The 24,868-nt window shown below is 38.1% G+C and overlaps 2 protein-coding genes across 2 annotated transcripts; both read left to right on the plus strand.

The window, feature by feature from the left end:
- Positions 1-11,275: 11,275 nt before the first annotated feature.
- Positions 11,276-16,597, plus strand: LOC122069483 (probable leucine-rich repeat receptor-like protein kinase At1g35710; the record flags this gene model as incomplete). The annotated part of the gene is made up of 2 exons (XM_042633501.1): positions 11,276-11,615; positions 16,419-16,597. Coding segments are annotated over exons 1-2 (519 nt in total), but the record flags the coding sequence as incomplete, so codon positions are not given.
- On the plus strand, positions 12,186-15,419 carry LOC122069470 (MDIS1-interacting receptor like kinase 2-like). The gene has a single exon (XM_042633482.1). It carries the CDS (start codon positions 12,224-12,226, stop codon positions 14,579-14,581), a length of 2,358 nt encoding a protein of 785 aa, XP_042489416.1. The 5' UTR covers positions 12,186-12,223; the 3' UTR covers positions 14,582-15,419.
- Positions 16,598-24,868: the final 8,271 nt, after the last annotated feature.

The following is a 24,868-nucleotide window of genomic DNA, read 5'->3' on the forward strand; positions in this document are numbered from 1 at the left end:
CCAATCCCATTCTTTTTATTTCCCCTTTCTACTTCCTCTTTCCCAAAATTACCCTATTTAGTTTTTCTTATTTCCCCCATACCCCTCCCATTATCCTTATCCCTTTTTATCCCATATTTTTCTTTATTGTCAATTAGACCGCTACCTCACATGTGACATCCTTTGTGAATTCTAGTAATTACAATTCTGACATTCCTACAAAAAAAAAAAAGATTTATTTACCATTCTGCCATTACTTTTGAATCCCCCCTTATTTACTATCTTGCCATCATCCTTGAGTATAATCTTGCCTATCCCCACGATGGTAGTCAATAATGAAGTTGTTAAATAGCTAAACTCCTATAAAGGAGAAACTGATGCAAAATTTGAAGTTCTCACTACCATTGTCACTTCCCTTAAAATAAAGATAGAATCCATGTAAGTATTTATTGATCAGTTGGCGGCAGCAAATAGAGAAAAGAGTCCCATTCAATCTGGGGATTCTTCCAACACCACTCCACAGGACCCATCATCACCACCACCTCAACCACCATATGGAATTGATAGACATGATGATAGAGCAAAAAGAGCATCAAGATTGAATGTCCTCGATTTTTATGAAGACAATAGTCCATAACTGTACCTTGAATGGATTCATAGCTTAGAGACATTCTTTAGATGGTATAGGTTGACTGAAGCCCGAAAGATCCTATTTGCAAAGACTAAACTGAAATGCATGGCCTGAATCTGGTGGATCAAGCAACAACAACATAACCGAACATGAGGCATTGGTTTAGTCACTACTTGGCTGAAATGAATGAGGTCATGAACCGGAGATTCTTGCCTTTTGATTACAAGCAACACATGCATTTCAGGTTTTCACAGTTGAAACAGGAGAATTTGACCTTGGAAGAATATGTTGCTAGGTTCTATTATTTGGCGACTCGTTCGGATTTTGAGTGGGATGAAGAAGTATTGGTGGCACAATTTCGAAATAGTTTGCACCCTCAACTTAGTGCTGCCCTTGCATCTAGCCGACTACCTACAATGGAAGATGTCGTACAAGTAGCATATCAGATTGAGGAAGGTCTGATACATCCATACAATCCGAGGCCATTTGTAGATGCTTTTCCTAAGGGTCCTAGTTCTATTCAGCCACAATCATCTCACTAGGAAAAGTCAAACAGCAGACCATAGGCTATTGCTTCATCCATGTCATCTTCACGACCTAGTCGCCCATATTCCCCACCTCGAAGTGATTCAGACATGTCATCTTCACGGCCTAATCATTCATACTCCTCCCCTCAGCATGGTTATAATAGGAACTCAGTATTTCCAAAGGAGGCTATTCATTGTTTCTCATGCAAGGGATACGGACATCGAGCAAATCAATGTCCTAACCGGTTGTTGGCATACATCGACAAGGACAATTTCATACCCTATATACCAGAAGATCAACCAAACACAGGAACAGTAAATCTGGAGGCTGAATGTGACCATGAGCCCAATGAGGTTAATGTAAATGATGGCGATAGTGATGGTGAGCCTCGACCATTCTATGTGATCCGTCCTCTCTTGACTGCACAGAAGATTCCCAAGGAGGACGATTGGTGCCGTAACAGTATCTTTCATACCAGGGTGTGATGCAATGACAGCTTGTGTAATATGGTAATCGACCCCGGCAATTGCACCAATGTTGTTGCTGAAGATATTGTTTGCAAGTTGGGTCTGAAAACTGAGCCTTATTTGAACCCCTACAAGGTTGGGTGGGTGAACAACAATAATCTGAAAATTCATGAAAGGTGTTTGCTCACATATTCCATTGGTGGATTGATTGATCAAGTTCAGTGTGATGTTCTCCCTCTGAAAGTCTGTCACATTCTTTTGGGGCGCCCATGGTTGTTTGATAAGAAAGCCAAGCACTGTGGATATGAGAATACCTACTCTTTTCAGCATGGTGGCCTTACGATGAAGTTCCTACCAGCAAAGGATCTTCCCACTCTCAAGCTTAAGAAGACAGTTGGTACTTTTCTCATCAAGCGCATCGACTCTGACGGCATTCTTGAACATCTTCCAAACTTGACGGAAGTCGAGTTCTTTTCAGAAGGGGAGAGCTGATGTAGATACACCTACAGTTACTTGGTTGGACCAGCATTACTGGATGTGGAAGCCAAGGGCCAAGAAGAACCGGTCCAACCCAGATTTTTGGTCCAACAAGGATTGGAAGTAGTTTAATTTAATATTAAGTCTTTTATTTTTCTCAAGTTTGTTTTGGGTAGGATACGTGTGAAGTAGGAGTCAGTTTTAGTGTTAGAGTCTAAGTAGGAGTTTCATTATTTTCTTTTAAATACGTGCATAAACTCAATGTTTCAGTTTTAGAGTGAATTTAATTTTAAAATTGTGAATTTGTGCGTGGTGTGAGATCCCCTTCCCCCTCTCATGCGATTTTCCCTCTTCTCCCTAAGACTACCTCATCATCATTGCTCAAAGTTCCAGTTTTTGGCTCCATCTTTATATGTTCTCTTTAGTGCCTTAGTTAGAATCCAGGCTTGCCATGTAGTAGCAATTAGCAATGTTGTACCCACACCAAACCCAGCGATGAATGTATGCATCCTTCTCGCTTCGAAAGGCGGCGTACTTGTCATGTTTATAGTCATTGAAGAGTAGATCACCTTGATTGGATCAGCTCCAAACACACCAAACATTTGGTTACTAATCTTCCCCCATTGGAGCCTATTCATGGAGCAGACTACACCGGCCTATTATGTCTTTTGTACTATTATTTTCTTGGCTTTTAAAGATAGTCTTAATGTGTAATTTGTTCCTATCCTGTTTCCCAAGCACTACACTGTATTTCGTCTTCTGTTTTTTCCTGTTGGGCCCAAAGCCCATTGATTGAGGAATACCAGTTGTTTCTTCAAAGCTTCATATGTTTGGAAACTAACAATTGAGGAATGCTTTGGCATGGCCGGGCCGTTACAATAATCAGAGATCGTATAGCTTTGATGGTTTAGTTGGATTGATTTACTAGAGTGCTTAAGGATTTGGATTTGTGCTTAAAAGTTTCAACATTTTTGCCCAAACTCAGACCCAGTTCTTGAGCAGTTTTTTACGTCACTGAGGCCAATCTTACTTAATTGTCGGGCTCACTTCAATGGATCGTGGTTCTCTGTCATATGACTCGACATGTAGCACAGATCCAAGGGCTGGGAACCCTCAAACACGCAGCCCAAGGCCTGAACGTGCAGTCCATGGATGCTTCAGTTGTAAACAGTTCCAAACTAGGCAGAGCCTGCTCCAGTTAATATCTTACCCAATTAATAGAGATCAAATCCAATTTGCGCACCCATATTTGGTCAATTTTCAGTCTAAAAATCAAATGTGGAAACAGCATATACAGTGTTCATTTTTCTGATTCTTAATTGTTGACGTGTCGACGACTCATCCGTCCATGGATGCTTCAGTTGTAATTAGTGATGTCAGATCTGTATAAGAATGCTCCATTGGAGAACTTTGTTTCAAAAATTGGATCGGTATAGGCAAAATTGCCCGGTTTGGCTACTGGTTGAGACCGATGCGTTACCAATCCATTGGTACAATTCGTGTATAAAAAGATAATAAATCTGTCTGATCCAGATCTATCCGGATCGGTACTGGTTGAGACTGATCGGAGTTTTAAAATCATATTGGAGACTGCTATGGGACTTGGTCGGTAGATAAGTTCTCCTGCGAAAAAATAAAATAAATCCTTAAAAAATGTTTGGTCATGACCACCCATTGGGAACAGGGTTTTAGAGCATGATATTAGAATGATTATCGATCATCCCCTTACGGTATTAGAATGGATTGGTATTGGATCACCCGTATTGGACAAAAATACCTTCACTTTTTACCTTAACTGTAGGAAATGATTTTTTTTACTTCTTATTCTTGCTCTGTACCATATAACTGATATGGTATCGGCCAAATATCAGGATCGAACACTTGTCAAACCGATACTTAGAACCATGATTCGGACCACTTTTTTTTCAAATCTTGCAGCGATATGGGGACTATGATTGTGACTTTGATTTTCTTCCCTAGTCGAGTTTGGGTCTCTAATAGAAACCCTCATTCTTAGCATCACAATCATTTCTTCCTATAATTAAATTTACTCCATGTAGAAAATCAAACCCATGTGGGTTCCTTTTGTGTTCTTTGAAATTTCCCCAATGGAAAAACAAACCCATGTGAGTCTATTTAGGACCCTTCAGCTAACCTCGTGAAGGGACTTGGGAAAAAAAAATTATAGTGATTGGATTTGAGAAGACAAGGGATCATCCATTTTTAAATTAACAATCAAACAAAAGGAATGATCACTGCATGCCAACTAACAATAACATACAATACCCGATAGCGTGGATACTGCACCAGTGCATAGGCTAATGGATACATTAGGTCTAATATGAATAATAATATTGATTGCATTCTCTTGACATACATTTTTATTCATGATAAACTTTGAGAAAGTCGTTTGAGGTTGTATAGACATGTTCAACAGAGGCTTGAGGATACACCAGTAAGGAGTCATTTGATATATTAAAGGAATTAAAAGAGCTAGGGACAAACAAACTTAAAATGATGTTTAGGAGTCATTTGATATATTGAAGATTTGTTTTTTGTAACAACTACCTAGTGTAGTTGGTGAGTTGTGGTGTGCAAAATCCCTTGCCTATTAGGAGGTCTCAAGTTCAAACCTCTTAGCTGTTATTTTGTTGAGTTTTTTTTAAAAGATTTTCTCTCCTAACTCATCACTTAAAAGGAGGTCGGCCAAGACGGTTGTACGCAACTTTGTTGTTATTGGTCTACATTCCTACCTTGGGGATATCCATGGTTCTCTCTGCAATAATGCTTACCTATCCCATGTAATTCCCTTGGTATACATCCTACGGTTAACTTTTTTCTACAAAATTTAACTATTTTTAATTATAGAAGAAAAAAAAATTTTAAGTGCGTAATAAATCCATGGTTTTGTAAGAATATTACTACTATAAGCGATCTAAATGCCCATTCGCTGTTGTAGACTTGTTGCTTTCTTATCGTTTAATTGCTCAGATCCAATGGCAAATGTGGAAAAAGCGTATATGCTGTTTCAGTTGTAATTAGTGATATCAGATCTGTGAAAGTGTGGTTCACTGGATCAAAGAGCATAATTTCAAAAATAAATCGTAATTGACCAAATCGCCCAGATTAGGTATCGGTCAAGATCTATTGGATATTAATCCATTGGTACATCCCAAGGGTAAAAAACTAACAAAAATAAATATTTTATAAAAAAGGGATAAAATTAATTTATCCAAAGGTCTTGAGCTTTAAAACCATGTTGGAGATTGCACAAAGGCTTGGTCAGTGGATCAAGTTTGCCAGCATCATCTAAAAAATACACCTCTATTAGCCCAATACGTCCTCTCCCAGGATTACAATAAGTGTGTGGTTCTCTTGGGCACCCATTCTGGCTCTATTTGGATACTTCCTTGACTCCACTGTTGTTCTCTTATATGGCCTGTAATGGACACCGTTGAAAGAAAAATAAATAAATAATATGTAAAAGAGATTTTTCTCTGTCATGATTTTCTCTGTATGTACTAGAATAAGTTGCCCCTGACCAAATTTATCCTTATAAAATTAGAATAATCAAATAGAACCACATTGACCTATTGCCCGTTGAGAACGCCTTGTTGCAAATCTTGAAGCAATGTGGGTAGTATGATTGCGACTATGATTCTTCTCCTCCGATCAAGGTCGGGTCTTCGTTCTAATCACTACCCTTCTTGGCTTCATACTTGTCTCCTTATACCCCATCTACACGTTTTACTATAATTAGTTTACAATGGGTCAGGCCTATTGGAGGCTGGTGGAGAGGCAGGGGTGGAAGAATGGAGGTGGGGCGTAGGGGATGGTGATGGGTTGGGGATGAACTACAGGAGGGGGCTAGTGGAGGACATAGCGTGGGAGTGGAGACACAACTTGCCAAATTTCCAACCCTTCATGTGGAAAACAAACCCATGTGACTTTTCTTCCATTTAATTCCCCTTGCAACCAAACGTAGCATTGGTATACATCTCTATCTTGAGGTAAGGGTGTTAAGTAGTTTGGTAGTTTGGTATTGCTCAGTTCAATGCAAGCCTTTTTTAGGCAAATCAAAACTAAACCATATAATAAACAATTTCACATGTTAAAATGAAGGTCATTTATAAACTATTTCGGTTTTAACAGTTTTATAAGGTTTTTAATTTTATTTTTTTGTTATGGTTTCTATACAATACTAATTTCACTTTGCTGATTCTTAAGCCTTGATCGTCTACATCGTTGAGGTCTGGACTCAACCGTCCATAGATGTTTCAGTTGTGATTAATGATATCAGATCTGTAAAAGAGTGCTCTATTGGAGCATTGCTTCAAAAATTGGATTAGTATAGTTTAGTGCTCTTCACTGCTTTTAGTGAAAGTTGAATGGTTCTCATTCAATCCCTATATGACCCGGTTCATGCAGTTGTGGGGTCAGTATGGGCCCACGGGACTAGTCAGGCCGAAGGCTTGGATATCCGTCTTTAGAAAAAGAAAAAAATAAAAAAGAAAAAAAGATTAGTATCGTGAAATTACCTGGATTGGACCTGTATCGATTGAGACTGATCCTAAGTCTTGATTGTTTTGATACCAAACCATTGGTACAACATAAGGGTGAAAATGTAATAAAAATCTTTTTTTTTTTTAATATAAAGAATAGGGGTAAATCTAGGGGTGTCAAATGGTACGATTTCGATTATTTGTTTTGATTTCGGTTCAATTTATCTTTTGATAATGTGAAACCAAACCCGAACCAAATAGGAGTATGCTGAAATCAGAATTGCTTTTATCCAACTTTGGTTTTAACAGTTTCTAATTGATTTTTGTTATCCGGTTCATTATCAGTTTGTATGCGGTATATAATGTTGAATTTAGAAAATGGTTTGCAAATTCAATTTGTAATGCCGTACATTTGGTTCACATTAGAGATCAGAGAGGGATTGGGAAGTCTTTACGAAAAAAAAAAAGGGATTAGGAAGTAGGGAAATGGGAGAGTAAGAGAAAGTAGAAGATTTAGCTCTGTGTGTTTCGAAGAGTTGAAGTTAGAGACTTGCAATGAGAAGATGATGGGATATGTAATTGTCATTGGTAAAGGATAAAGACAAAAATTAAATATATTATTTCATAATTTGTATCTCATCAAAACACAAAGAATCAAATATAGAAATAACCCATCAAAACACATTTTTCCTATTTTTTGTGGAGACCTATCAAAATAGTGAAACACGGTAACACCATTGGTGGCGGTTAACTATCAGTTTTGCGGTTTTGAACCGAACCGGGAAAATGACCTAGATAACTAGAATCAGATCATTTTTATATGGTGCAGTTCGATTCGATCATAAACGGTCAAGTAAATGGTTTTAGTTATATTTTGACACCGAGCTATCTAAATCAGTATCGATCCCAAGTTTTAAAACTGTCAGATATTGCTCAAGGACTTGGTCATTGACTCAATGGATCAAGTCCCTTTAGTGCATCTAGAAAAGGAACCTCTATTAACCTCACTATATACTCTTTCAAGTTTTCCAAGAAGCATATGGCCCTCTTGGGTCCCATCCTAGCACCTCTCTGGGTCCTTCCTTGATTCTTCAATGGGTCCCTAGTACATGACCCCATAATAAGCGGGCCTTAGAAGAAAAAAATTGTAAAAGATTGACCTTTTATAGTTTTTGTGATTTTCTCCATATAAACTAAGATAAGTTTGGCCATGATCAAATTTATGCTTAAAAAATTAGAATAATAAAATGGAGCAACAGCTTGGCTCGTTGCCCATTGGGAATGCCTTGATTTGCTGCTTGGCTTGTTGCAAATCTGCTGAGAAATTAATCCCAAGTAGCCTTCTGTGTGGAACAACAAATCCATGTGGATCCCTTTTGGTAATTCCACGTGGAAGAACCCCAAGTAAGGTATACAAATTAGGAATTAAACATTCACTGCGAACTGCAAACCAATTCATCACCGACAATGTACATACAGTAGTAGTACAGCCATGGTTTAAATTTTCCACTTATGAAAGTTGGGGTACCAAATGTTTCAAGAAAATATATCTAGGTTATTCAATGTTTGTGAAATTATATTGCCGGTAACTAATTTTATATTTTCAATTATACCCCAAACATTACTTTACACCACCGCCCCTTCACAACCACATACCTCTTGCAACATCCCCTCCCTCCCCATTTCTCACAACCCCACTTCCTACAAACCCGTTTCATCATACTACCCTATCCCCACCCCACCCCATCCCACCCCACCCCACCCCACCCCATCTTCCCCGTGCAACTGCGTCATCCCCTCTTCTTCCCTGCGCGCCCTCCACCCTGGTCATTACGGTTTCTAGATGAATAATTATGTGATCGTTTCTGTTCTTCGAATTATCATACCTTTGGATTTTTTATTTTTTATTTTTGGTAAAAACATACCTTTGGAAGCTACCCTGTCATTTACTTCTTGACTTGGGTCTTCATCAATTGGGTATTGCGGAAAAGAACAAAAGATAATATTGAGATATGAGAAAAGTTAAGCAATCACCAAACCCTGTTTGTTTCAAAGAAGAAAATGGGTAGGATAGTAAAGTTAGTGGAAAGAAAAAGAAAGGAAAGATGGGAAAAGTATAATGGTGAGGCCCACATTTATAAAATAAACAATTGTCATATCTTTGTAAGCTATCCTATCCATGTAGCCGACCCCATTTAGTTGAGATAAGGCTGAGTTATTGTAATTGGTCTACAATATTCCTTCCTTGGGGATATCTATGGTTCTCTTTGCAACAATGCTTACCTACCCCACGTTATTGCCTTGGTATACATCCTAAGGTTACTTTTTTCTACAAAATTTAGCTATTTTTATTTATAGGAGAAAATAAAAATTAAAATGCATAATAAAATCTATGGTTTTGTAAGAATATTACTATATGCGATCTAAATGCCCATTCACCCTTGTGGTTTTGTTGCTTTCTTATCGTTTAATTAGTGATTTCAGATCTGTGAAAGTGTGCTTCACTGGATCGGAGAGCATAGTTCCAAAAATAAATCGGAATCGACAAAATCGCCCAGATTGGGTATCGGTCAAGACCTATCTGATACTGATCCATTGGTACATCCCAAGGGTAAAAAACTGATAAAAATAAATATTTTACAGAAAAGGGATAAAATTAATCGATCCAAAAGTCTTGAGCTTTAAAACCATGTTGGAGATTGCACAGAGGCTAGGCTTGGTCAGTGGATCAAGTTCACCAGCATCATCTAGAAAAGAAACCTCTATTAGCCCAAAATGTTCTCTTCCTGGATTACAAGAAGTGTGTGGCTCTCTTGGGCGCCCGTATGGCCCGTAATAGACACCCTTGGAAGAAAAAAAAATCTTGAAAAGAGACTTTTCTCTAATGTGATTTTCTTGGTATGAACTAGAATAAGTTTGCCCATTACCAAATTTATCCTCGTAAAATTAGAATAATAAAATAGAATAACATCGACAAGTTGCCCGTTGGATACGCCTGGTTGCAAATCTTGCAGCAATGTGGGGAGTATGATTGCAACTATGATTCTTCTCCTCCGATCAAGGTTGGGTCTTCGTTCTAATCAGAACTTTTTTTTGCTTCGTACTTATCTCCTTATACCCTTCCTACACATCTTACTGTAATTAGTTTACAATGGGTCAGGCTTCTAATATGCGGGTGGAGAGGCAGGGGTGGAAGAATGGAGGTGGGGCCCAGTGGATGGTGATGGGTTGGAGATGAACTACGGGAGGGGGCTAGTGGAGGCCAAGGCGTGGGAGTGGTGACCCAACTCGCCAAATTTCCAACCCTCTGTGTGGAAAACAAACCCATGTGACTTTGTGAAGAGACTTAGAGGAAAAAACAAAATCAATAGGACTTGAGAAACAAGACATGGCCCGACTACAAAAATTAGCAATCGAACATAATCAAACCTTTTATTTTGGGCATGAAAAAACCGCAATACCCTGTCCCGATAACTCTGCATGGTCTCCTATTGATAGTTTGGTATGGTTCAGTTCAGTGCAAGTTTTTTTGGGCAAATCAAAACCAAATCGTATAATAAACGATTTCACATGTTAAAGTGAATGTCATTTATAAACTATTTCGATTTTTATTTTTATTTTATTTTTTTCTATGCAATACTAGTTTCACTTTTCTGATTCCTAAGCCTTGATCGTTTACATCGTTGAGGTATAGACTCAACCGTCCATGGATGTTTCAATTGTAATTAATATGCCAGAACTGTAAAAGAGTGCTCTATTGGAGCATTGTTTCAAAAATTGGATTAGTATCGTGAAATTGCCTGGATTGGACCCGTATCGATTGAGACTGATCCTAAGTCTTGATCGTTTTGATATCAATCCATTGGTACAACCTAAGGGTAAAAAAGTAATAAAAATCGATATATTTTTTTTTTAAGAGAATAGGGGTAAATCTAGGGTTGTCAAATGGTATGGTTTCGATTTCGGTGGGATTTATCTTTTGATAACCCGAAACCAAAACCAAAACCAAACCGGATATGGTTTATAGTGTCGATTTTAGGAAACGGTATGTAAATTCAGTATGTAATATCTTACATTTGGTTCACATTTAGAGATCAGAGAGGGAATAGGAAGAGACAATAGAAGATTTAGCATCCCCACCCTCTCCCTCTCTCTCACAACCCCATTTCTTACAAACCCATCCGGCGGGGTTCACGTTTTTGTTGACTTGCGATTACGTTTTTCACGTTCAGCCCTTTTGCAACGCTACAGGCTACAGTGGAGTCCTTCCAACGCTCGCACCGACAAAAACGTAGCTCTTACGTTCACTAATAACCGTTGGATTGTGATTTCTTAGCTGTACTTTTTTTTTTTTTTTTCTTTTGGTAAAACTTAGCTGTACTATGGAACACCGACACCTTCGTTTCAAATTTCCAAAAAGTGAATTGCTTTCCTTTGGAAAAACAAAACCGTGTGGGTCTATCTCAAATTTATTTATTTATTATTTCACTTTTCTGATTTCTAAGCCTTGAATCAGTTGTAGTAAGATTGATTCTTCCACATCAAAGAATAAATAGAGAGCATTTAATGGACGACATCACTCTCTATGAACGCTTCTCTATAAATTAGCAATCAAGATGACAGCATAATGGTATGTATGTATGTATGATTGATTAACTCACTGCAAACAACATACATACAGTACCGAACCCATGGCTTATTACTACTCATCCACCCGTTCTTCTCCCACTACTTCTCCGACTCCATTAATGTCGTTTTTCTATCTTTGCCTTATCATCTTATTCCTCAGTACTTCCTCTGCGTTTGGTAGTGGATTAGGGGTCTCTTCCTCTCAGTCGTCATCAAGTGAAACAGAGGCTCTACTCAAATGGAAAGCCACTCTCCAAAACTACTCTGTCCCTGCTCTCCGTTCTTGGAAGCTTACATCATCATCCTCAGCACCAATCCCCTGCTGCAACTGGTTTGGTATAACTTGTAACAAAGCCCGAACCAGCGTGGTTGAGATTAGCCTTCCAGGACTGGAGCTGCAAGGTACGCTTCATAACTTCACCTTCTCTTCCTTTCCCAATCTCTTCAGTCTCAATCTCAGTGGCAATGGACTCACAGGACCCATACCAGATCAAATTGGTAGCCTCTCCAAAATGATCACCCACCTCGATCTCGGTGGCAATTACATCAGTGGTCCAATAACTTACGCAATGGGAAATCTGGTAAATTTGGTTATGTTGGACCTATATACAAACAACCTCAGTGGTCCAATCCCTAATTCTCTGGCTAATTTAAGTAGACTAGAGACCCTCTATTTGTATTCGAATCAATTATCTGGTCCAATGCCTTCTGAAATCGGAGATATGAAAATTTTGATTGACTTAGAGCAATCTCACAACAACCTTAGTGGTCCAATCCCTCATTCTCTGTCTAATTTAACTAGACTAGAGACCCTCTATTTGCATTCAAACCAATTATCTGGTCTTGTGCCTTCTAAAATCAGAGATATGAAAAATCTGATTGACTTGGAGCTATCTCAAAACAACCTCAGTGGTCCAATCCCTCATTCTCTGCCTAATTTAACTAGACTAGAGACCCTCTATATGCATTCAAACCAATTATCTGGTCCTGTGCCTTCTGAAATCGGAGATATGAAAAATCTGATTGACTTGGAGCTATCTCAAAACAACCTCAGTGGTCCAATCCCTCATTCTCTGTCTAATTTAACTAGACTAGAGACCCTCTATTTGCATTCAAACCAATTATCTGGTCCTGTGCCTTCTGAAATCGGAGATATGAAAAATCTGATTGACTTGGAGCTATCTCAAAACAACCTCAGTGGTCCAATCCCTCATTCTCTGTCTAATTTAACTAGACTAGAGACCCTCTATTTGTATTCGAATCAATTATCTGGTCCAATGCCTTCTGAAATCGGAGATATGAAAAATTTGATTGACTTGGTGCTATCTCAAAACAGCCTTAGTGGTCCAATCCTTCATTCTCTGTCTAATTTAACTAGACTAGAGACTCTCTATTTGCATTCAAACCAATTATCTGGTCCTGTGCCTTCTGAAATCGGAGATATGAAAAATTTGATTGACTTGGTGCTATCTCAAAACAACCTCAGTGGTCCAATCCCTCATTCTCTGTCTAATTTAACTAGATTGAAGATCCTCTCTTTGTATGGCAATCAATTATCTGGTCCAGTGCCTTCTGAAATCGGAGATATGAAAAATCTTATTGACTTGGAGCTATCTGAAAACAAACTTAGTGGTCCACTCCCTCATTCTCTGGCTAATTTAAGTAGACTAGAGTGGCTCAATTTGTATGACAACCAATTATCTGGAAGCCTACCGCAACAAATATGCCAAGGACGATCACTTCAATTATTAACGGTTGATAACAATAATCTCATGGGTCCTATTCCAGACTTTAGAAATTACACAAGCTTAACAAGAGTTCGACTTGATAACAACCTATTTTTTGGAAATATAACTGATAGTTTTGGTGTACATCCACATCTTTATTTCATTGATATGAGTCACAATAGACTATATGGTGAGCTCTTACCAAATTGGGGAGAATGCAAGAATTTGTCAGAGCTAAAGATTTCTGGAAACAATATTAGTGGGAAGATACCACCTGAGATTGCTCAGTTAACACGACTTGGACTACTTGACCTTTCTTTCAACAAACTTATTGGAGAGATACCAATGGAATTGGGCAGTTTATCCACTTTGTTACACTTGAATTTAAGTGGTAACCATATTTCAGGGCATGTACCAGTTGAAATTGATAAATTAATCAATTTGGAGCTTCTTGACCTCTCGGCAAACAAGTTAACTGGATCAATCCCGGCTCAACTTGGTCAATGCTCCAAATTGTTTTCATTAAATTTGAGTTGGAATTCATTGAATGGAAGCATTCCATCTCAAATTGGTGATCTAGTATCCCTACAAGTTCAATTGGACCTTAGTCATAACTCAATCAGTGGACCGATACCACCAGAGCTTGGGAATTTGATGATGCTGGAAATCTTGAATCTATCCCATAATCTGATCATAGGCTCAATACCTTTTTCTCTCGAAGAGATGGTTAGCTTAGTATCGCTTGATTTGTCCCACAATGAGTTGGAGGGTGTTGTTCCTAACAACAAAGTTTTCAGAAATGCTTCACCACAAGCGTTTAGAAACAATAAAGGGTTATGTGGTGACCTTCAAGGTCTACTTCCCTGCAATCAATCTCGTAGAAGCAAGGGATCGAAGAAAAATGGACATAAGGTCCTCATATCCATCTTTGCTTCTTTGATAGGAATTGTATTCCTAGCACTTGCAATTATCGGTGTTTTCTACCTCTTGCAAAAAAAAGCAAAAAAAGGAAATATAGAAGCAACAACAAGAAATCATGGCAATATATTTTCAATATGGAATTTCGATGGCCATATTGCTTACGAGGATATTATTCAAGTAACAGAGAATTTTGATTCCAAATATTGCATCGGAACTGGAACTTTTGGGAATGTTTATAGAGCAGTCCTACCTACTGGCCATGTTGTAGCTTTGAAGAAGTTCCATCCATTGGAAGGTGAGACAATTATAGTTAATGATGAAACCTTTGGGAATGAGATACGTATACTAACAGAAATAAGGCATCGGAACATTGTCAAACTTTATGGGTTTTGCTCCCATCCACGATGCATGTTTCTTATTTATGAGTACATGGAAAAAGGCAGCTTAGCACGCATCTTGAGCAATCAAGTTGAGGCTATGGAGTTAGATTGGTTGAAAAGAGTAAATGTCATCAAAAGTGTGGCCAATGCTTTGTCTTACTTGCATAATGATTGTATTCCACCAATAATTCATCGAGATATTTCAAGCAAAAATATATTGCTAGACTTGGAACTTGAGGCTCGGGTATCTGATTTTGGCATTGCAAGACTATTAAAGCAAGACTCATCTAATTGGACGTCACTTAAAGGAACTCATGGGTATATTGCTCCAGGTATGTAAATTTGTCCCTACTAAATACTATGTTATTATTGTTTTTTAAGATTTCTTTATTCAGTTTAGTATTTAAAACCTATGACATTTTTGCTAGATTGGGCCGTTGAAGTATTCGTTACCTTATCTTATCGTCTAAATGGAGTAAAATTATTATAATTTGGAATAATTTTGGGAAAAAAATATGTTATCCGAACTTTGAAAGATTTAGTACACAATCATCAAAACTTGGATTAAAAAAAAATAATCGTTTTAAATAGTAGGATGAATGTTCCCATGTCCTATTGTTATGACATTTATATGTTACATAATAAATTCTTAAATTTTCCATCTGTAAATACCCTTTAGATTTTTTATTTTTTACTTAAGCTAAAATATTTTACTTAATTGAGCCATTTTATAAAGAAACTAAAGAATATTGTAAATTGCTTATATCCCCTTGAATTTCTCGGTGGTCATAGATAAACTGGGCAAAACATTTTTGTAAATTAACTAAAGGAATTTCAGAATTTTGAAGTGGAGGGGGAAAATAGAATACTGAAATTACTCATTTGGAGTAAATTATTTTCATCTGTAAGTTACTTTATTATCTTGTGGTAAGTTATTTATTATATAGAAAATAGGTATCCCTAGCACGACTACGCTTTCCTATTGAATTAGAAAAAAGTTACAATAACTAAAATTCTTTTTGAGTGCCCAAAGTAATAGGAGTCGAGACCAACCCTATAGAATTTTATTAATCAAGACAAAGTACATATGGTTGGAGCACCATATGTACTTTAGGCCACCCTTAATTTTAAATTTATTTAAACAAAGTGCAAAAAAATAAAAATACATTTGGTGAGTCTGGTAGAAGGCACATGCAGCCTTATCTACAGAGATAAAAAAAACCACTCAGATTTTTTTTTTTTTTGGGGGAGGGGGGTTTGTGGGGGTGGGGTGGGTGGGAGTCTTTATGTAGAATTCTTAGTAATCTCTACTTTGTGGATCTCAACATTATTGGCCGAACGTGCATTTAATGTTTACTCTTTATTTTCTACCATTACACCAAGCTTGCTAAAATTGATATATCATTTTGCTATGCTTTACATTTGACAGGTTAAAGATATGTAAGTTAAGTTACAATAGGAGTAGACAGTGATGTAGACAATATATCCACAAAATTTTTAGCACTGGCTGAAAGGATCAGAATTTCTAGGTGGCCCCATCTAGAGACTTATTCGAGAAGACCATATTCCTACCATATGGCATGTCAAATGGGGATGTGATGTTTGTGGACAAGTGGATTAGGTTCCCCCCCCACTCCTATTTGGAAATGATAAAATTTATTTGCTAATTTGAGTAGTAAATAAACAATGTTTTACCTGTACAAAACATGTATAGATAGGGTTACTAAAGTCAAAAGCCACAATACTCACTAGTAATGAAGAAGTATAGGCCACAAGTTTCCTCCAAAACCATAGAATAATTTATTTACATCAACTACTATTTTTTAGCCAAGTTTCCTATTGAATGGGACAACAAATTTTTGGGGAGAGGTAGACCCCAAGTTCTCTTGTTCATATGTGAAGTTTAACCTCAAGGAGTTTGCCAGTGGATAAATCAAGCATTAAAATATTCACGATCATAGAGATGACGTAGAGGGGGCGGTATGGATTATTCAGATATGCATGGACAGAGGGTAAAAATTTGAATTTGAGCTTTAAAATTGACACCTATGAGTTCATACATTTCTCTGCCATATCCATCATTTTAAATATATTATATTTTCTTGTTACTATTTTAAAACTTATTTGATGTCTTATTTATACACTTTCACTAAGCCTTCTTCTTTCTTCCCTTGTAGAGCTTGCCTATACTATGGTTATAACTGAGAAGTGTGATGTATATAGTTTCGGAGTACTAGCACTAGAAACAATTATGGGAAGGCATCCAAGGGAGCTCATCTCATCTTTAACATCACTAGTTGGCCAAAAGATGTTGTTAAGGGATATGTTAGACCCATGTCTCACCTTTCCATCGGATCAAAAAGTTGCAAAGGAAGTGATTTCTGTTGTGAGAATAGCACTTGCATGTTTACATAGTCACGCATGTTTACATAGTCACCCACAATCCCGTCCAACTATGCATCAAGTATTAGAAGAGCTACTTGTTCTACGACCATCATTTGTGGAACATTTTCATACAATTTCTGTTGGTGACCTAAATGATATTGACGTACAATAGTTGTGATTGAAGATTCATTTGACCTACAAGGGATTGAGGTGCTTCATTTCAAAATACATTCAAAATTAAACAATAGTTCTCAAGGTTGGCCTTATGTTAATTGCTTCTTCTTCTTCTTCTTCTTTTTTCTTTTAATCCAATGTTTTAAACTATATAACCTGGGCTTTTGATAGGGATGGCATGGCTGAAGTTCTCATTGTAGACCACACAGCTGGTCTTTATTTCTTTGGAGGTGTTTCTTTTTAGAAAACATTTTTTTTTTGGGAAAATTACGCCCCCTCCCTTGTAGTTTGCCGAAATTATATGTGGGTCCAAGGGTTTGAACGATTTACGCCCCCTCCCCTGTAGTTTGAAAGATTCTTATATTTGAGTCCAATCTGATATTGTCCGTGAGTTTGAAACTCTTAGCTGGTAAGATGACCATTTTTATACCAAAAATGCCCTCGGAACTAAGTGAAGAGACAAAAAGACCCTCCAAACAAAGAAAAGAGGGAAATCCCTCTTTCACTTTCATCATCTTCAACCTAGGTCTTCAATCCTTGCTCTGCAAATCTTCAACCTTAGGTAGCGAAGAACACCAAGAAGGGAAGGAATCGTTCATTGAAGCTGAGCCACGTGCAATTTGTAATTATAGCTGACTCTTCCTTGGGATGGGCAGTAGCCATAGGAAATCAAAGGAATATTCCGGTGAGTTTGCTCTGGCCGATGGCACCGTCACTGTTTTCATTGCCTTATCATTATCACCTCCTTCTTGCTCATGGCCATCTTACCAGTTCCAGTTGAAAAATTCTCAGGTCTGTTAAAAGATTTTCTATGTATCAATCATATATTCTAGTATTTTTTTTCCTATTTTAAGTATTTGTTTGAAAGAATCATGGAAATCTGATTTCTTTTGCTTCACAGAAAAGGAAAGATGAGATCATTACCTCCATCCTTGGAATCCCTGCAATACGCTTTGGAGATCTGCCATCCATTTACACTCGCAAGAATAAAATTTTAAAGAGAGTACTAGAAGCCTTCTCTTGGGTAACCAAAGCACAATTCATTCTATTTACTTCCTTTTACGAGCTTCAAGCCCATGTAATTGACACCTTAAGGGGAATGCTTCCAATACCCATCTACCCAATAGGTCCCTCCATCCCTTTCATGTTACTTCAAGACACACTCACACCATCTGAAACCAGTAATGGCAATGTTCCTGATTACCTCAAGTCGTTGGACTGTCAACCTAAAAATTCTGTCTTGTATGTTTCATTGGGTAGTTTCTCACCTGTGTCCGCTACACAAATGCATGAAATTGCAATGGGGTTGCACATCAGTGGGGTTCAATACTTGTGGGTTGCTCGCGGTGAAGCCTCCAACTTACAGGAAACTTGTGGTGAAATGGGACTCGTAGTGCCATGGGTGAAGAAGAAGGAATAGAGCAGATGGGGGCGATTTGCAGACATGTCTTCCCCAAAACTTCTTCAACGGTTATGTGTTAGGGATGATTTGAGTGTTTTGGGTATAAGAGATTATAAAAGGGTATAATGGTCACCTTATTTAAAAACTTTCCCACTAAAGGGGGTAATACGGTCTTTTTCTCTATAAAACTAAGAGCACGTTCACACGGTCAATGATAGGGAAGGGGACGTAAATTGTTCAAACTCTTGGACCCACATGTAATTTCGACAAACTATAGGGGAGGGGGCATAATTTTCCCTTTTTTTCTTTTTTGTTTTTTGCTTAAGGTTGACAAAGTATATGTATTAAGAATGAAAGAAAAAATATAGAAAAAAAAATCTAAATCTTTTCTGAAAACATTTGTAATTATGATTTCTCTATGTTAAAATATACACTTAGCATTGGTAGTTATTTATTTTAATTTTACCAAATGAGGTTTTCCTAATGTCAGTTTAACTCATCATGATCTCTTTCTTAATTTGGAACTTAGAAGTGAAGTTGAAGGAAGCCACAAAGGTTCTTTTGTTTCAGCCTCATGTTGTAGTGACAATTGGCTCCAAGGGGTTCTCTTTTCACTTCACTAGACAATTATGTGTTAACATTCTACCACTTTTCTTTTGTAGTGACATACTCAAATTTTGGTTGTACGTGATATTGTTGCAAAATGAGGGAATATGAAGAAAATGGGTCAGTTTTCATGGCACAGAAGGTTTCCAAGGAGGGTTGAACTATGCAAGAAGAAAGACCATGGCCAGGGATCAGTATATTGGATCATCCAACTAAGGTGCTATTCTATTTACAATAACATGATCTGAGTACCATTAATAGTAAGAGAGTTGTTAAGTATGCCTTTCTATTTGGTTGATATGTGTTAAAATACCATAGTTAATCTAGAATGTATTTTTCATGAGAATGTTGTTTGGCTTAGTATCATTTCGTCACTCTTTTGGTGCTTGGACGGGGGATCCAATTTGTATAATATTTGATAAACATGTTTATGTCCTTGTAGTGCATTTATACACAAAATCTGCCATCTTTAAATGTCTTCTTGTGATGCATTTTTTTTTCAAAACTAAACTACATTTAAGGACAATAAAATGCTAAAGTAGTTGGGATCCAGACTGGTTCCTTTGTTTCTCAACATATGACTTGTGCAACAGATATTTCTTGGACAAAATGGTATTCGTGATACTGAAGGAAATAAATTGCCATGTTTGGTTTATGTTTCTCAGAAGTAGCCACCAGAATTTGATCACCACAACAAAGCTAGGGACATGAATACTCTGGTAAAGCCCAAATCTTTTTTCTTCAGTTTGTACAACTTTGTTCATTTTTTATTTTATAATGTTTTTTATTTTTTTTATTTTTTTATTTTTTTTCAATTTGGTTGTTTATTGAATGTGAGGGTCTTTGTAATATTCATTTCCAATGCACCTTATCTTTTGAATGTTGACTGTGATTGTTATTTAATCAGGATATGTTTTTAGAAGGCAAGCATTTTATGGCTATGATGCCCCTGTAAAGAAGAAACCTCTTAGAAAGACATAAAACTGGTAGTTGTGTAGTGGTTCTTGGAAGAAGAACAAAGATTGTGAAAAAAGATACAAGGGGACAAAAGGAAATATCTTCGACATAAGCATCCCACCCCTGACTTGGCATGACTCACGTTGGCTCATATAATCAGATTAATATAGAAGTAGTTGAGTTGTGGTACCTGAACAGAGAAGTCCAGCTTCAGAAAAGGAATCTCGCATGCCAACTTTCTTCTAGATAATCCCAATTGGCTGTCGTTGCAGGGGTTTCTAAGGTAATAGTACTTCCATTGCTATAAAAAATTCTAATTGTCCTTTGCTTGTTCTGATGCATCCAACTTTAGTGTTATCTTGATGAATAGTTTATTTTGTTCTTTGCAGTGTGCTGAAATGTCTACGATAGGAAGACTGTGAGACCAATTGAGATTGAGGTTTGTTGTGCTGATTTTGTCCTACTTTAAGTATTTTCTTGATGGTTTTTTCCTTATTTTTTAGAGAACGATAAGTGTTCATAGTGTAAATGCCTTTTCAAATTTACTTCCATTCTATGCTTTGCAACTATATCACTTCTAATCATGTATCTTTCTTTTCTATTACTGTTACAATGACCAGCCTTTCTTCCTTCTACAAGTTTACGTGTTCGGGTATGGTTCGTCACATGACGTATTTCTCCACTATGATCTTGAGCAGTGTTGGGTACCTCCTCACGATCAAAACTTGGCTTCTACTTGACTGCAACATGTAGCTACAACCCCTGATAGCAGCCAGGGGAATGGAATCTCAGGGGGTGGGGTGGAAAACTCATCTCAGGGGGAGGGGTGGAAAACTCATGTCTTGAATCTCTTCAATGATAATAAATGCTTTGCAATTCTTAAATCACTATTGATAATAAATGAGTGCCTATCGTGCTAAGGCTAACAGTACACTTTGGCCCTACCAATAATTGAACTCTATGTCTAGGCACCGACTTGTTCAATCCCACAAATGTGGAAAAAAATCGTCTGCAATTCCGATCTCGTACAATTCCGTGCAATACCACCTTCAGGCGGTGACACGTGTATTGATACCAATACAATGGTCCAGATCTGATTTAAATGCCTCTTCACTGATTTAATGTTTTATTAGTTGTATCAGATCTGGACCATTGTATTGGTATCAATACACATGTCACCGCCTGAAAGTGGTATTGCACGGAATTGTACGAGATCGGAATTGCAGACGATTTCAACCCCGCAAATGTAGGTTGGCATTTAATAGTATTTATTAACACATGAAACTAGAAGACTTCCTAGGGCTTCATTACCACGTACATCATGTCCCACGTCTCAACCATGATTTTACTGCATGGTATTGATCACCATCGATATTGATATCGATACATATATATCAAGTTGGATCAGATCATTTTATTCTTAAAAATTCTGATATAGAATTTCTTTGGACCATTTTGCCTTTACCTGTTCTCATACATATATGATATTGATCATTGTAAATCAATCAAGTATCGATATCTATCATGATTGATTCAATTTCGATACCTAAAACCATGTTCCCAGCCCCTTGTTCCTCCTCCAAACTTTCCCACTCCCAAAGAACAAAAACAAAAAATCCACCCATTTATTTCTCATTTCAAGTGATAAAACTCATGTCTTTATTGATAATGTAGTCGGAAATTAAGTAGCATAATAATACAGTCTATATAATAATAACTTAGCTTGTCCCAACTAAATGGGGTCAACCACATGAATCCAGTTACATATGTTGAAAAGTGCCAATACAGTTTACAGGGTTGAATTTATTGGCTTCAATTATTGCAGTTGTGGGGGCAGTATGGGCCCACGGGACTAGTCAGACCAAAGACTTGGATATCCATCATTAGAAAAAGAAAAAAGAAAAAAAAAGATTAGTATCGTGAAATTACCTGGATTGAACCTGTATCGATTGAGACTGATCCCAAGTCTTGATTGCTTTGATACCAAACCATTGGTACAACATAAGGGTAAAAATGTAATAAAAATCTTTTTTTTTTTTTTTAATATAAAGAATAGAGGTAAATCTAGGGGTGTCAAATGGTGCGATTTCGATTATTTGTTTTGATTTCGGTTCAATTTATCTTGTGATAATGTGAAACCAAGCCCGAACCAGATAGGAGTATGCTGAAATCAGAATTGCACTTATCCAACTTTGGATTTAACAGTTTCTAATCGATTTTTGTTATCCGGTTCATTATCAGTTTGTATGCGGTTTATAATGTTGAATTTAGAAAAAGGTTTGCAAATTCAATTTGTAATGCCGTACATTTGGTTCACATTAGGGATCAGAGAGGGATTGGGAAGTCTTTACGGGAAAAAAAAAAAGGGATTAGGAAGTAGGGAAATGGGAGAGTAAGAGAAAGTAGAAGATATAGCTCTGTGTGTTTCGAAGAGTTGAAATTGAAAGTTGAAGTCAGAGACTTGCAATGAGAAGATGATGGGATATGTAATTGTCATTGGTAAAGGATAAAGACAAAAATTAAATATATTATTTCATAATTTGTATCACATCAAAACACAAAGAATCAAATATAGAAATAACCCATCAAAACACATTTTTCCTATTTTTGGTAGAGACCTATCAAAATAGTGAAACACGGTAACACCATTGGTAGCGGTTAACTATCAGTTTTGTGGTTTTGAACCGAATCTGGAAAATGACCTAGATAACTAGAATCAGAACGATTTTATATGGTGCAGTTTGATTCGATCATAAACGGTCAAGTAAATGGTTTTAGTTATATTTTGACACCTAGCTATCTAAATCAGTATCAATCCCGTTTTAAAACTATATCAGATGTTGCTCAAGGACTTGGTCATTGACTCAATGGATCAAGTCCCTTTAGTGCATCCAGAAAAGGAACCTCTATTAACCCCACTATATACTCTTTCAAGTGGCCCTCTTAAGGAAGCAGCAATAGCAGGTCGTCGAAACTCTGCCGTTGAGTCGTCGATAGTAGTAGTAGCAGTCAAAAATTTCAGATTGAGCCTAACGGTCTTGAAACGAGGGACGAAGGTTCATCCTCGAACAGATCTGGCCGGAATAGGACTCTGGATCTTGGAGTCTGATCTGAGCTACCGGAACGAAGGATGACACCGGTGGCGAGGAAGGCCATGGACGGAGAGTCTTTCTAGGAGGCTGATCTGAGCTTCAGCACCGTTCTTCCCTTCTTCTTCACTGCCTGCAAATCTGTTCCTTCAGCTCTGATTCAGATCTGCGATTCAAATTCATTCCTGCTTTCTTCTGTGTTGAGCTCTGCTTCAGATCTGAGTTCTTTTTGGAGCTCTGAGTACCGAAGGTGCTGGTTTTTTTAACTTTTTATTGGAGGGGAGCTATTGCACGAGTTTGGGTGGAAGAACCTACTGGGACACCAAAGTAGTCAGCGAACTTCAGATCTGATCGGATCTGCTCAGATCTGCTCGGATCCGCTCGGATCTGCTCGGACCTGCTCGTCGGACACCGTGAGAACTTCAGACCTGCTCTTTGGAACTTCACACGCCGTGAGAACTTCGGATCTGCTCTCCCTCCTTCTCTGCTCTGCTCTCTCACAGAAGGAAGATGATGGCTGAGTCGAGTAATGATACTAGAATCGGACATGAGCCAAAGGATGGCTGGCCTCCGGATCGTGGGCTTTGATTACTGATTTTCTGAAACCAGATTTTCCAAGGAAGGATTCCAGATCGGCTTCTGCTAAAAATGATTCTAGATCTGTAGAGGGAGGTGAGGTTGATCGGGTCAAGGATGCAGATGAAAATAGGGAGGAGGTGCGACGATCCTACTCTACTGTGGTGGGTCATGCCTTGCCGGAAGTGGGAACTTTACCTGATCCTATTCACGCTGGAGCCTACACCAAGATCATAATCCCACAAGATGCCTATGAGGAAAGACTGCTACGGTTCAGGTTTGCATTGATCGGGAGGACGAACTTTAGATACCTTTCAATGGATGACATTCGAAAGGAGGCGAAGGAGAATTGGAATCTAAAAGGCGGAGTGAAGATGGCTCCTATGGGGAAGGGGTATTTTCTTTTACAATTTGAAAGGGAAGGAGACATGGCAGCCATGTGGAGACGAAGTCTTACAAGAGTCTGTGGGCAGATCATCAGATTCCAACCTTGGAAGGCAGATTTTGATGTTCATGCCAAGAACGTCAAAACCAAGTTGGTTTGGATCAGATTTCCTGACCTCCCACTGGAATACTGGCATGAGAGGATTCTGCTAACAATGGCCAAGGCATCAGGGAGACCTGTGGCACTGGACAGACGAACTCGATCTGCGGCAATGGGCGCTTTTGCGAGAGTCCAGGTTGAGGTAGAGATTGGAGCTACCAGACTCGAAGAAATCCAGGTAGAACGAAGGCAACCAGGAATTAACGAAACATTCTGGTTCAAACAAAATATTATTTATGAAGATGCCTTGATCAGATGTGGTTTCTGCAAAAAAATGGGACATTCTGTCCATGTATGTAGAGTGAGAATGGACGCAGAGATCAGGAAGGAGTCGCAGCGCAAAGAGACTATTCCAGGGGCGGCCTATGTAGATGAAGAGGAAGGCGTCCAGAGCAATGGTCACCGGAATGAGAACAGTGGCCGCCGGAATGAGCAGAATCCGATGGCTGGTGCGTCTAACTTGGAAAGATTTTCCTTACTTTCGAAGGAACGATCTCCTTCCATGTTTGACTCGCACACTTTAAGGAACATTGATGGAAAATCAGTTATGCATAATTTGAATGGAGACATACAAATATGCCTTCCATTAGAAGAAGAAGGGAATATGGAAAGAAATAATCTAGCTGACACGAATTACTTGGATGATGGGGAGAATGACTTGGATGATGGGGCGGATTCTATGGATGGATCGGATAATGGGTTGGTTGGTGGAAATGGGTCTCTTCTGGGTCAACATTCCTATAGAAATGTTGTTTCATCTTGTGGGGCTGGGAACAACACCCATAGGGCCATACAAGAGAAGGAATCTTCAAGCTCCATTTACCATGGTAGTGGTGATCGGGTGATGACCCTGTCTAGGCATGGCGAGCAACATGAGACTGGTCAGTGCCAAGC

This window comes from Macadamia integrifolia, unplaced genomic scaffold (assembly GCF_013358625.1).
Source record: "Macadamia integrifolia cultivar HAES 741 unplaced genomic scaffold, SCU_Mint_v3 scaffold624, whole genome shotgun sequence".
Taxonomy (NCBI): domain Eukaryota; kingdom Viridiplantae; phylum Streptophyta; class Magnoliopsida; order Proteales; family Proteaceae; genus Macadamia; species Macadamia integrifolia.

What these genes read in the sequence shown, in the direction of transcription:
- LOC122069470 (XM_042633482.1), top strand. Translation starts at nt 12,224, where the DNA reads ATGAAAAATCTGATTGACTTGGAGCTATCTCAAAACAACCTCAGTGGT.